General features: G+C 42.0%; 1 protein-coding gene across 1 annotated transcript; it reads right to left on the bottom strand.

Moving 5' to 3' along the window:
* Nucleotides 1-1280: 1280 nt before the first annotated feature.
* Nucleotides 1281-13638, bottom strand: itgb6 (integrin, beta 6). The gene is made up of 16 exons (XM_086180449.1): nucleotides 13396-13638; nucleotides 11847-12047; nucleotides 11587-11666; nucleotides 11267-11465; nucleotides 10941-11187; nucleotides 10685-10850; nucleotides 10361-10522; nucleotides 10175-10270; nucleotides 9894-9983; nucleotides 8702-8836; nucleotides 7210-7627; nucleotides 6906-7128; nucleotides 6417-6511; nucleotides 3586-3702; nucleotides 3343-3509; nucleotides 1281-1833 (listed from the first exon to the last, which is right to left on the bottom strand). The coding sequence occupies exons 2-16, from the start codon at nucleotides 11899-11901 to the stop codon at nucleotides 1735-1737; spliced, it is 2349 nt and encodes a 782-aa protein (XP_086036575.1). The 5' UTR covers nucleotides 11902-12047; nucleotides 13396-13638; the 3' UTR covers nucleotides 1281-1734.
* Between the last annotated feature and the right edge of the window lie 717 nt (nucleotides 13639-14355).

Genomic DNA, 14355 nt, shown 5'->3' with positions numbered 1-14355 from the left:
ATGATTAAGTTTCATTTGACAAATCTACCGCAGTGCAGCGTTAAAGCATTCATTGACTGTTGCTTATTTGTGTAGTGTGAGATCTCTTTTTTGTTTCACAAATAAATAAATCAAAATAATCTTTTGTCATTTATATGGTTAACCCAGGAGGATCTTTGATTTTTGACCAAAATTAGCAGTATTTAGACTTTGGATAATTCTAAGAGGAATAATGATATTGAGGCGGTGTTTCTTTTTTGCATCAATAATTTCATCCAGTGTTGCTTTTTTGTGGGTCTAAAACCAGCAAAAAAATATTTTAGTTTAGGTTTCTAATACAATTTGAAGTTATTGTAGTTCAGTACTTTAAATTTGAATTTTTTTTCAATAATGTGGAAAAATGTGCTTGATAATGTAATTTTAATTTGTAGATTGAAGAGGTAAAGCTCATCGCCTCTGACGGAGTGTATTTGTTGGTTGAAGATGTGTTCAGAATTTAGAAGTACGGAGGGAAACTGGAAAAGTTTCTTTCTTACGTGTGGGCCAAAACAATTGTGGGATTTCAAAAAAACAGACATGAAATTACATTGATTTTCATTTATGTCTTTAAATATAATACCGTTAATGAATGTATGGCTGTGCCTTGGCAAGTCAGAACAGAAATCCTGAATAATCTGCTCTTTAAAAGTATTTTGAACATCTAATTACAAAGTTTTATCAGCTCACGCATTCAGATTTGGTCCAGCAGTGTGACTTTCATCCGTGAACACTCCCCTGGTGTGAGAAAGGCAGATGCTGTTGTCATTAGCTAACAAACCTCTAGTGAATAAATGCTTCCACTCTGGAAAAATATTTCTGGATATCAAGCAAATACCTTTTCAGCAAACACTTTGAGCTGTTGGACTCAACACTTTTATAGGAATGAAATCATCTTCAACACTCTACTTTTTCCATGTTATTGATCACTTTCTGGGCAGCACGGTGGTGCAGTGGTCAGCAGTGGGCTGCAAGATAGAGTTGTCATAATGCAGGACATGATGTCACACTTGTGTAGCACATATCCCGAAGCAAAATTGCAAGTGATCAAACTGCTAAGAGGCCTCCAACAAGTCAACCTGGGGCTTTTGAGGTCGAAATCAAGTTACCTACTTTGCAGTCCAGCCTTTAATCTAAATGTAACCGGAGGAAATGGAAACACAAAGTAGGAGAAGCTCAGCACAGCACATGAGATCATTAGTTATATTTCACGGCAACGGAAAGAGAGAAAGAATGAATGACTGCCATCAATGTTGCAATTCTATGAGCAAAGTAAACTTTAATTTTTTTTTTCAAACCATGACTTAACAAAATGCGGATTAGACAAGTATGCCCTAATGAGACTGAATGCATCAAGCATCACTTCACAAATACACAAAACTTTACTGTGCCATACCACTAAAAAAAAAAGACACAATTCTCAACATTAAAGGCTCAGCCTTGTTTTATAGCAAAAATATCAAACAATATTTTTTATATTTACATTCATTAGAATGAAACATTTTTTTCAGTAGTAGACCACTCATAATTTAGTGTCCTGTTTTTTCTGCATGTTCCAGTGGTAGATCAGTACGGCAGTTTAACAGCAGCACATTTACAGCAGGCTGTTCACAGTGCTGTCTGCTGTGTTAACACCTCAAAATACACTCAGAGTCCCCAGTACAAACACACACATAGACACACACACTTAAGTGCACTCAGAAGTTGCATTGTCAATCATCAGTAGTGATTCATTGTAATAATCTTCTCTCGATCTCTGTTCTTATACGTTACATTTTTGAAGGTAGACGTTGAGCTTCTGAACAGTGGGTTGGTCCCCTGAAGGGAGACAAAACACAAGCACATAAGAGCCTCGGATTAAGACTGCTGACCCGTCCAAATCATTACAACTTGACTTTTAACACATATTTCATATCACACATATGCTCCCTATATTAGCTCCTCATTCAAAATTTTGTAAATATTACAAAAAAAACAAACAAAAACACATGTCTTGGCGATGGTTTCCGGCTGGGGAGTCGGTGTGATTCTGTTTACATCACTGTTAAGTGTGAGTGTTTCATTATTATGCCTTCCTAAGCTGCAGTTCTCCATCTGACCATCAGATGTCCCCTGAATCCACTGACTACCACCTGTTTCTTGTTTGCCTCCCCAATCCGATCACCTGAATCAGATTCGCTCTTTATCTCTTCAACCTATTTAGACCAGTCCTCCTCCATGTGTTCCTTGCCAGGTAGTTGTAGTTCATGTGGAATGTCAGTGCTTGTTGAAGTGACTAATTTAGTTTTTCCTCTCTGGGTTGATATTATTTGTTACACTTCCACTCATTTTGAACTGTTTGTGTTGGTTGGAAATTTTCTGTCTTAGACTCTCTATACCAAAATGTAAAGCTCCTTTATTTCCCTTCTTTTAATAAGTATCTTTAATGTAATATAGTGGCCTGTATTTGGTTCATGTTGCCGCACCTTTGTGACAGAACATGACAAGCAAATAACCCAGGAGACACGTGATGACATGCATGTGCCCACTTGCTTCAGCCTGATCCTGTGTCTCCTGGGGTTGACTCTCCAGTGGCTGGACTGCATCTTGGATTGATTGGATTTAACTATCTTTCCAGCCATCACCCTGTCTCACCTGAGCCCCCCTCCTGTGTCAACATCACTGGGGAGAGCCTGTCCTTCACACCCGGCTCACGGGTTGTCCTCTTGGTCGGCTCCACCTGTCTGCCCTGCCTTCAGGCTGACTGTCTCAGGTCTCCTGCCCCAGTGCTCTCAATTGCAAACCCAATTTCAAACTTTAGGCTGTATTTGGCACATTTGCTTGATACCCACTCAAGACAGTTCTCACAAAATGTGAGCAGGCATTCATCCACAGTCCTGTTAGGGCCTGGACTGTAAAGCAGGGGTAGTCATTGGACCCTCTAGTCTCATCCTGCATTAATGACAGTTTTCACACTGTTGTCAGACCTTTTAAAATACAGTGGCTGGAAATATCCTCCCAGTGTCCACATCCCAAAGGCCTACAGCCCTCCAACCAAAACGAGCCAACCTCTCTCAGCTTGCACTTGACTCTTTCCAAATATTTCAACACACACATCTCAGTGAGATCATAAGTTGACAAATGTTGTGGAGGTCAGTGGCACAAAAGATGAAAGTACATGAGGCTTCTTCAACTTAGTATGATCCATGTTGTTGGTTTTGGTGTTTTCATGGAATTTGTTGTTGATATATTATCAATATAAATACACTACAAGTAATATGAGTAGATACCTTTGAAGCCTTATGCTTTAATTAACAATCTGACCTAAAAAAAGACTACGGGTCTTACCGACTGCCAGCTTGGCTTTGCCCTCTCGGCTTCAAATTTGGCCACTTCTTTACTGTCGTGAACTGACACCAGTACCTTCCACACAGCCAGCAGGATCAGGCCGATGCACACGATGGAAAGGGAGACCCCCAGAATGATCATGGGGATGTTGGGAGGGTCAGGACAACCTGGTACAGGACAGAGAATCAGACGAGGGACACACTAGAACACACTTTTATTCATCTTTGTTGTTGTCCAGCTTACCGTACATCTGGAGATTGTACACAGTGGTCCCTGTTTCACTTCCTTCCACACTAAATGACATCCAGCACTCGTTCTCCGTCATCAGCGTGCATTGCTTAGAGGGGCTCTTGTCATATTCTGAAAGGAAACGTGAACATATCTAAGGGAGGGATGAAGAAAAAAATACATTGTATATCATCTTCCCTCGCAACACTGTGCTGAGAACGTAAAAGGATATCCTCGCTTCTGTTGTGCTGTCACTGTGATTTCCATATCAAAGGCTACAATCTGTGTGTGCAGACCACACCATTGTACTTCACATCTGAAGCCTGAAAGTCCTCACTGATAATCAGATATACCTCTCAGCTTGCACAAGTATAGCAGGTTTAAAATAATCTTGTCTGTAAAGGAAGTCATGGTCCATTGGTAATTCACATGCACCACAATAGCTCTGCCTGTACAACAAGGCAAATAATATGTTCCCCATTGTCCGGTACTGGCTGAATGGACATGGATGGTGTTGTGTTAGAGACTTCAGAGAGACACCCGAGTCCCTGCAGGTCAGCATTCCTCAAAGTCTGTGACCCATGGGGAAACTTAGCATGTTGATACCACAATCAAAAAACACTGAGCTGGGAACAAAATCTAGCAACAAGCATTAAGCAGACAGGTAGGAGAAAGAAGCCAGTGTCTTTCATTCCATCAAGATGAAGGTTTACCATCCTTAAAAGAACAGCGAAACAAGAACTCTGACTAACTTTAAGAAAGCCGACTAGGAATGTTGATTTTTTTTTTCTTCCCAGTAATGTGTCTGAAGTATCAAAGATTTCGCTGGTGTAATGATATGACAACCAATTTGGTTTGTAATCCTGTTGGTGGACACTACAGTCTTGCTTATCTCCTCCACAAAAATCTTACATTCAAGTTTGGCTGCCAAAAAGCATCACAATCTCCTGATGCTGCATTCATGTCATTCAAATAAATAAAATAAAACACCTCTGGTATAACAAGCAAGGGCCAAGTATGGATGTTTCTAGAATGATTATATTATGTTATGCTTTGGATGATAAATTTTGGAAGCCATTTTTTTTCAAATTGCATATTTTGGAAGTTCTTACAAGAAGAAAGTTATCATTGCTGGAGATTATATTCATAGTGTACTGACGTGACCTGCAATGCATAACCACTGGTATGAAATATATTATAAAATGCGCAACAGTGCTAATAAACTTTGAAAAAATAACCAGCAGGGATGTTAAAGTGTTGGGCAAAATCAACGTCTTCATCCTACTCCACTGATTTTTAAGGAATTAGTTCAAATTTAGCTTGTGAAAGATCTTAAAAATCTATCAACTAAAGTCCAAATTTGCTGCATACTCTTAATAGTTAGCAGTAGAACAGACTTCATTCTCAGACCTGACACATGCTGTCCATGTGTCTGTATGTTATTTATGTGCTGATGGTGTTTGCATATCTTCTGATTAGTTATTTTGTATCAATATCTGTGAGATCAAAACTGACAGATGAAATGATTATAAATGTATGTGTAAATGAACACGTCAGTCATTGATGTTCTCGACTGGAGGAGAATCTGTTCAGGCCCAAAACATTGTCAGTGCATCCTAATAAAGTCAGAGCTATGTGCAGGCTCGTAGAGTAGCTTGCAGCCAGACTTAGATCTGTTTAGTTAGTTGATCTCCCGTAATGCACCTTAGTGTGCAGACGAAACATCAGACAGGTTGGCAGCGATTCTAGATTATCATCTGAATTAGATGTGAGCGTCTCATCCAGTGATGCCTCTGTCTGTTTTACAAATAGATGATCTTGAATATTATGTGAGTAAAATCCCAACACAAATAAGAGGTTTTGTCTTCTGTAATACATCGGAACACAGTGGATCAACCAAAACTACAGTTTGACTGATTTATAATTTGGTATCATACTGTAATGCCTCTAATCTTGTCTGTCTGTATTGATGGCCCAGGGCAATCCAGTCCTGCTTCTTATATCATCCATCCATTCCATCCATTCGTCCATTGTCTTCCGCTTGTTCCTATTAAGGGTCGCGGGGGGGGGGGGGGGGGGGCTGGAGCCTATCCCAGCTGCTATGGGTGAGAGGCGGGGTTCACCCTGGACAGGTCGCCAGTCTTCTTATATCAGTGTTAACATTTTTTGATGTCAAGAAAAATGATGAGAAAATTCATATTTAGTCATCAATCTGCCTGCAGTGTCAACTTTGGTGGATGTTTTTATCGAGCTGAAGATGAAGAAGAGGTATAAACATCCACTTTTATCACTTGCTGCTCCACCTTGCGTGTCCTTGGAGAATATTTTGAAAAATAAACCTGGAAGAGGGTTCATCATTCATCATTGTTTTGGGGATTCTTTATTTTTAACAGAATGTCACATGGGTGAGGTATTGTTGTCGCTGCAAAAGTAAATTCAGTGGTGAAAAAAAAGAAAGATGAGATTTTAAAGTTTTTGTTCATCAAGATAATGTTAACTAATGATACCCACTTTTATTATTTTTCCTGTGTGAAAGCAGCTTTTACAAGTGCAAATCTAAACCTTACCACTGACGGATGACTTCAGCGTCATCACAACTCACCCTAGCGCTGCCTCAGTTCTCACTGTGACGCTGAAACTACAATATTGACAAGCGCAGGATTTACTGATGTATTATGTATGCCTGAAAACATATTAAGCTAATGTAAAACACCAAAACCTGTTGCCATGGAGACGAGGGCGGTAGATATCCAACAACAGTATCTTCTGTCCAAGTTTTAGTTCTCATTCCTGTCCTACTGCCATATCAGAGAGGTTCTCAGATGAAGACTGGGGGAGTCATTTACCTGCTGTTGTGTTGATGGAAACTTTAGAGACGCTGCATCTTTGATCACACAACTCAGCATCGCCCTCTGCTTGGAGATGGCACTCTACACAAGACCTGGTGTTGGACAAGTGGAAAAACAAAACCTCAGTTTTACTCTGGAGATGGAGAGGAAATGTCCACTTATCGAGGTTTTCCCAAGGCTTCGCTCGCTCTCTATCACCCAGCTCCACTATAACAGCGCTATCAAATGGCACTAGCTCTGACAGCTGCTTTCCAGCGGAGAAAGGAAATCTTTCAGAGCTGTGTTGGGGACATTAGTTGTCTTTTGATGTCACCTGTAGGGTGTAGACACATTTGAACAAGAGGACCAGAACTTGATACGCCTGTACTCAAGAGAGCAGACAGATCATGTGGTGTAAGGAGGGAACATCTTACATCTCTCCAATAAAGAAACCTCTACATTACACTCTTATTTACCTCTCAGGACTGACGGCAAGTGTGTTCTCACCTTGCAGAGGTACAGGTGTCTCCACATGTTGGGCACTTCTCACACTTGTCCCCAAACGCTCCAGGTACCGAGCACACACATTGTCCACACTCACACTTCCCTCGGCCGCTGCAGAGGGCGCCATCCTCTGACATACACGCCTCATTGCTGGTACTGCAGTTACAATACTCCCCTGTCCAACCACTCTGGCAGTGACACTCTCCGCAGTCACACACTCCGTGGCCTGAAACACAAACACACTGAAGCAACAGGCTTGTGGCGTAAACATCTGAATAATTTATGACATTCAAATGTAATTACTCACCTCCACAGAGCTCCCCACGGAAGCGAACACAAGAGTAATTGTCACACTCGCAGTAAGGTCCATAGATGCGGCCAAAGCTGGATGCATGACACACACACTGTCCGCAGTAGCACTGCCCCTGACCGCTGCATATCTCAGACTCATTATTAGCCAGGCAGTTACTCAACAAAGCGCTTTCCTCATTGCATTCACACTCTGCTCCCAAGAAGCCCGGCTGGCACACACACATGCCACACTGGAAAGCCCCTTGGCCTTCAGTGCAGTGGCTACCATTCACCTCAGGAGGCTGCAGGCAGCTACAGGAGCAAAGAGACTCCAGCTCCATGTCCAGACTGTCCTGTAAGCCCACCGGCTTGAGGGAGAAGTGCCGACTGCCTGACAAGCATCCTGAAAGCTCCACAGACACATTAAACACAACCTGAAAGGAAGTAGGAGAGATGACAATAATCAAATTATTTTGGGATTGACAGTCACAGTTACAATGAGTTTTTATATACAGAACACAGCTTAATGACACAAGTCTAACTTATGGTTTCAACTTATAAAGAGACACAAAAATTTTATATAGAAGGACCCCCCCTTCTATATAAAAAAAACATTTAATCTAAAGAAAAGCCTTATTAAATATCAGAAAATTGTCTTTTTTAACCTGAAAGTCACTGATTACAAGTACGTCTTTGTCTCAGAAACACTGGCGGCATCCTTCTGGACCTGGTTTACTTGAACAAGTCATAAATCAGGGGCAATAAATGCTGAACTCTCCATGATGGCCAAAGGGGGAGCAAACACACACACACACACACACACACACACACACACACACACACACACACACACACACACACACACACACACAGCATTAGCTTCCTGTCAATGTTTGTAATTATTTTTGAATTCTTTTACCAACTCATAAAGCGGCACATGGTGTTATCCCAGTTTTTGGACATGGTCCTCTGGTGTGCAGCAGATTGTTGCTTTTTGAAAAAATGTGTCAGTAAGAGTCTAAAAGTAGTCTGCTTCTTTTAGATCTTTATTTAGTATTTGTTTCTTTTGAAATAAACTGAAAGCAAACCTTTTCATTTTGGCTGTCACTTAGATAATCAGTATGTGTTATTTGTTCCTTTTTCATTTTTAATGTCATTTGACAAATCTATCATTGTATTTCAATTTTTTTATTCTCAGTGCATTCTTGTGCTGTCAATGTCAAATACTTTGATATGTTTGAGAGCAATTTACAGACAACAGTAAATTTCTAATGCCGTTATCACAAGATCATGAATTATTTTAAGATGACTACGATCGTTTCCTCAATGTGTTAATTTCTCTTTTGCCACGTCAAGATAATCAAACCTGTTCATCAACTCATTATCCTGAAAAAATACCTTTTGTTTTCTCAAAACATCAAGCTAAGCTAAGCTAACCTAATATTGCAATAAATGAACATTTGCTCTAAAAATTTGAAAATAATTGGCTTCTGTCAAACATAACCAACCGTCTCTCCAGGTTTGACATTGGAGCAGTGTTTTATGCCAGGGAGGACAGTCCCATTTGGGCAAACGGCTGTGAAGGACATCTGGAGCTCTTCTGTGTCTCCGAGGACCTCCAGTTCAATCTCTGAACGCAGCTCCTGAAAACAGCACACAGAAATACTGCTCAAAGCAGAGTGTTTTCATCGCCATTCACAAATCTAGAAACTGACTCCTGTATTCATCAATAGGTCGTATTCATAATTTCACTGTATTGTGCAGAAGCAGCGATTAGGTTTCGGGTGAGTCATTATTCCAGGTGCGCTGAGCTGTACAAAGAACCCGAGGGAAGAGTGACAGCTAACCTCTGCAGGAAGACTAATGATGCTTGACTGACAAATGAACTCTGTGACGGACTGTCTGGATGCTAAGAGGGGGTTAATTGGGAGTTTCCTGCAGGCCTGCTTTTGTTCTGTGTTTTCTGTGTTGCTAAGAGAGAGAACGGGGGGGGGGGGGTTCACAAGATGGAGTCCATTGAAGATGGATTAAGATAAATTATGAAAAAGATGGAGCAGATGTTGAAAAGTAAGCAGGGTGGCTAAACAACAAACGTTGACTATAAATACTAATCAGCTGTCCTCTTTCACTTTATATTTGTCTGTATCACTCAGAGTGTGATAGGGTCTCCTGTTAGACGTAGCAGAGGCTAAAAGTGGGTGTGAACAACGTAACTGATAAAGTAATTAGAGGGCTGGAGACTCGCCACCGCCAGCGGGGATTTAGACACAAGAGCGAGACAGGCAGAGAAAGACAGAGAGAGTGAGGAAGTAGATCAAACAGCTGGGACAGGCAGCGACTTGCTGTCAAACATGCTGGTGCAAAGTCCCGGGAGGTGGAGGGAAAAAGTCATAGAAGAAAGAATGAAAGAGGAGAAGCAAAGGTAGAGATAGATTAGTTTTGATGTGCTAATAATACTTAATGAATGCAGGGTTTTGTATCTATAGCTTCAAGCCCATGAAATTCTGATGTCAAACGAGGTGAAGAATAAGAGTTTTATTGTCGTCACAGGGCCAGGTGTAATTTTTTCTTCCAACCAGACACACAAACACGCGCACACACACACACGCGCGCACACGCGTGCACACACACACACACACACACACACACACACACACACAAACTTCCCACACGCTCGCATCACTACCACTGTTTATTTACTTTGTATGCTGTCACAATCAGTTCCAAGATGTTCCGTGAGTCTGTTGCCAGCACTCCCACTGTGGCACCAGGTATGAGATCTGCATAGTTCTACCAGGAGGAAAACAGATACACTGTTATCGTGCTGTTACTAACATGGGCCGATCTCGGCTCGGAGAGCAAGTAGCTCAGAGGAAGAGCAGGCACGAAAATGAGACTAGTTCAAACAAGTTCTTTAGTGAAATGAATAAATCTATCCTAAAGGAAAAAAGATGGACACTTTTATGAGATGGAGCTCTTACCATGTAGTTGATTTTCTTTTTTTCAGTCACAGCAAATACCAGTAAGATATTATTCTCCACTACCTTATCAATCAGCTGACCCAGAGTTGGGTACTCCTGAAAAAAATATAGTAGAAATGTCAACATCAGTGTGAGGCAGCTGACAATCCAAAGACTGAGGAAATAACGTGAGGATGAAACACTAACCTGCACCGTGGACATGGAGTACTCGTTGTTTACGTCCAGGTGACACTGTCCGTCATTGGGAATCACGATGCCTGCCATTTTACTGTCCATCCCAAAGTGTGAGTCAGCATCACTGACAAACACTAGCAAACGCATGGAATCATTCCTCCAGCCGATCTTGTCCTATCAGGAGAGTCACTCATCTCTTTTATATCACCTTCGACTGCAGCTTGATCTTAGGGCCTCACTCATGAAACGTGTCACTCTACTAGAGTTAATTTGTCATCAGTTTAGAGTCCTTGAATGAAGCCCAGAATTTTGTATATGTTAAAAACAAAATCTTACCCCACAAACAGCCGCCTGCATAACCGCATCAAAGCCACACTCGGGATTATCAATATTTGCAGAAACACGCTGCCTTGCGATGATCTCGTTAAACTTGTCCGTGCTGCTTGTCAGAGACAAGACGTGTTTATATCCAAATGTTGGCAGACAGGTGAAACCCACACTGCTGTAATACAGACAACAACAAGATATTTAAAACAACTTTCCGAAACTGAAACATACTATGAGGGGAACTGTTTTGATACTTGTGTTACACCTGCAGGGGTTGGCCAGTTCTTCTTCTGTGGTCTTAATAAAAGGCAGGATGGGTTTCTCCACAAAGGAGCCAAAGCCCATACGGAATTTACTGGTGAGTTTGGCCATCTCTTTAGACAGAGTAGATCCCAGATCCTTGATCATCTCCAGGTCATCAATCATGGATGCTGACAGGTCCATCAGGTAGTAGATGTCCACCGGATAGTCTTCTGTGTGTTGAACCTGCACCTGGAAAGTCACCTGACTGCCTGCCCCAAAAATATACACCTGCATGAAAACAAGGAAGCACTTCTGGAGAAAAGTACTTAAAGAAAAGGGAGTGTGTACCAGGTCGCAGCTTGAGTGCCATCTTCTGTGGGGAGATCTGAGTACTGTTGATGTCCCCTTTTTTCCTCCCTAGTGGACGATCCTGGAGAATCTGACCTTCGGAAACAAGGAACTCCATCTCGCTCCTGGCGCATCCCTTCTGTAGTAAACCATCCAGGGTGTCACATCTCATGCCCACTGAAAACCAGTCTGTGAAATTCTGATCCAGGAAGAGAGGACAGAGACTGTGTTGTAGTTCATCATCTAAAGGTACAATCATTGTCATCCTGTCAATCAGTTTCCACAACAATCTCACCTCACCAAAAGCCGCTGTTGCTTACCTGCTGAGTGCACCAGGCACAGTCAGGGCTGAGTCGTAGACACTCATCACAGGTCCCAGCGCTGCCAGGTGAGCATGATCCTGCAGCACACAACACAGCATCGGGAAGTGATATATTACAGTTCAAATCAAGAAGCATTTAAAATCATGCTAAATCGTTTATTTATTTATTTATTTATTTAAATAAACAATTTTGTTTTCATTATAAACGTGGAACGTCGATATTTTGTTGTCAAGCCGATCAAAGCCGTTTCTTCTTACCCTCCACAATGTCGACCCAGTACCGGAGGATCAAGCTCAGTAGTATCAGCCCCATTAGTCCGTCAGGTTACTTGTTATCAGGAAACACCAGCAGAATGTTTCAAGTTGTCTCATATTTACAGGAGTGAAAGGCGTCCAACGTCGTGCCCGGTCCCCTCACGCGAAAGTAGGCTGGAAGAGAGCGCCGCTGTCCCGTCCTACCTGGAGAGGAAAGGAGGAGGTGAAAGCTTCTCACCTGCTCTGCCTTTTATGGTCACTTCCGTCCAGGTGAGCGAGCACAAGGTGGAGACCGAGTGAACTCTTTGATACCAAATTCCTCACCAATTTGTCATAAAGAAGACGATAAAGGGAGAAGAATTTAAGAGTGAAAGAGTCCAAAATAACAATATGACGGCGGGAAATTGCAAGAAAAGTGGTCCCAGTAAGGTGGTGAAATTCCATTATAAGTTTATTTTTATTTCAAAGCTTCAGCTCTATTACATTTTTTGAATTATTTTACTTCCTTCAACACGATGTAGCCGAGTTTACAATTTAAACTGCTCACAGAAAGAAGTTCATCCATTGACCTTCTCTTTTGTGTTCATTTGAATGAAAGATATAAAATGTGTCAGGATCAAAAGGTCAAAGTTTAGACGGAAGTCTAACAGCTGTAGAGCAGAGGTTTTTCCTTCTTTCCAGCCCTTAATTTTCCTGACCTGTAAATTATTCACCTTAGTCATGAAGAATTTTTTCAGTATGATGTGTAAATATAACAGGCTTGAACGAAGCACTCGCTTTGCCTCCATGATAACACTGTACAACAGCCAAAGGTGAATAATAAACCCAGACACACCTCACCATGAGTAAATACCGCCTCTATACTGCTGCTGGCCTGCACCATGACAGAAGACATGCTAGTCTCTTAACAAACAAGCAATCTGAATAGGAATTGTTGTGGTTGGATCATGCCAGTTTTGCCAGCTCGACCTTTAACTTGTGGTGAGGAAACTGACACATAGGCCTACGACAAGAGCGAGAGGACGGCGTAGCTGCGTAGGTGTTGAACCTATGACAGCTGCTGGGCCAGTATCCCGGCTTCTCTCAACTTAGTGGAATCTTACAATTCAGCACCACACCCCTTTGCATGTGGGTGAGTCCCATCTGTCACCCCAAACCACCCCCTCTACTTCTCCATAACCCCTCTCTAGTCCTCCTTTCTTCTTTCAATGCCCCCCCAGCTCTCCCTGTATTTCAATCAACCTTACTCATCTTTTCTGTGAAATGTCCATGCTCTCTCTTCCGGTCTGTGTCCTTGTTTTGTTTTTGTTTTCACGTTCCTCTAATGGTTCATGGCTGGGATGCTAAAAGAGTCACAGCACACGATAGCTCATCTTTTCAGTACTGTAAAAGCAGGTTGCCTCTCTGTATGCGTATCATGACATGATTTTTTTGTGTTGCTCATTAAAATTCCATAAATTATTCTCTCACAATTCTCCTCAATACACCACTTTGCATTTACTTTGCATAGAAATGGAGGTCTACACAGGAACCCTGCAATGAGCCGGCTCACCTTCAGGGGCGTCCTCTGAAACCATGCTGTCCCGTCCGGGTCTGTCTTCCTTATCATCCGGTGAAAAATGGAGAGAACTAGAGAAGCATCAGGCCAGTACATTCAGTCCTATTGTATCTCAGCAGTGAGTAACAGTAAACCTATTGTAACGGCGCCCTTTATGAAGCATGGTGCGAGGGTGACCCTGCTGCCCATGCTCCTCTGCTTTCGTGTGTGTGTGTGTGTGTGTGTGTGTGTGTATGTGTCAGCGTGTGTATGAATGTGGGTGAGTGTGTGTGCATGCATACATGCATACTGGGGTCATGTGTGGGTGTTTGTACAAGCTGCAACTTGCTTGTGTGTGTGTGTGTGTGTGTGTGTGTGTGTGATGACAATGAGTGACAGTAACAACTGCAGGCTGTTAGACCTCCACACAAGCTTTGGCGTCGTTGTAGTGAAGAAACTAGTGCGGAAGTGTTGCGCTCTAGAGGCTAAAGCTGCTGTGAACTCAAAGTAATGGTCTGTGTGATTAGCTTTGGACTCTGTGTGTGTGTGTGTGTGTGTGTGTGCGCGCGCGCATGCGCGCACGTACATGTTTGCTCAAGTTCAATTATTTCTTGCAGTGAGGAGGAGGAGAAGGAAGAAGGCAGAAGCGAAGGAGTGCCAGTGGTATGGTTGGAATGCAGGTGCACACATTCATGAATATATGAGAGGAAATGATGATAGAGCGAAGGCCTACACTATAAAAAAGAAGAGGCTTAAAGATTAATCCAAAATTTCAGTGTTTGTGTCTCACAACGTACAAATATGTATGTTAAGTATTTGTTTTTGCCCATTACAATTACCACAAAGAAAGGTAGGCAGACAAGGATGTGATAAACAAGTGAGGTGGCTGATATCTCTAAGTTTATTTATTGACTTTTATATGTGTGTTAAAGTAATAAGGTTGTTAGTTAACTGTTAGTTGCTATTTACGCTTTT

Source organism: Aulostomus chinensis, chromosome 2, assembly GCF_037954235.1.
Source record: "Aulostomus chinensis isolate RoL2024-O1b breed Wild chromosome 2, RoL_Achi_v1.0, whole genome shotgun sequence".
Lineage (NCBI taxonomy): Eukaryota > Metazoa > Chordata > Actinopteri > Syngnathiformes > Aulostomidae > Aulostomus > Aulostomus chinensis.
The sequence above is the reverse complement of the archived record's forward strand: the minus strand, read 5'-3'. Positions and strand labels throughout refer to the sequence as shown.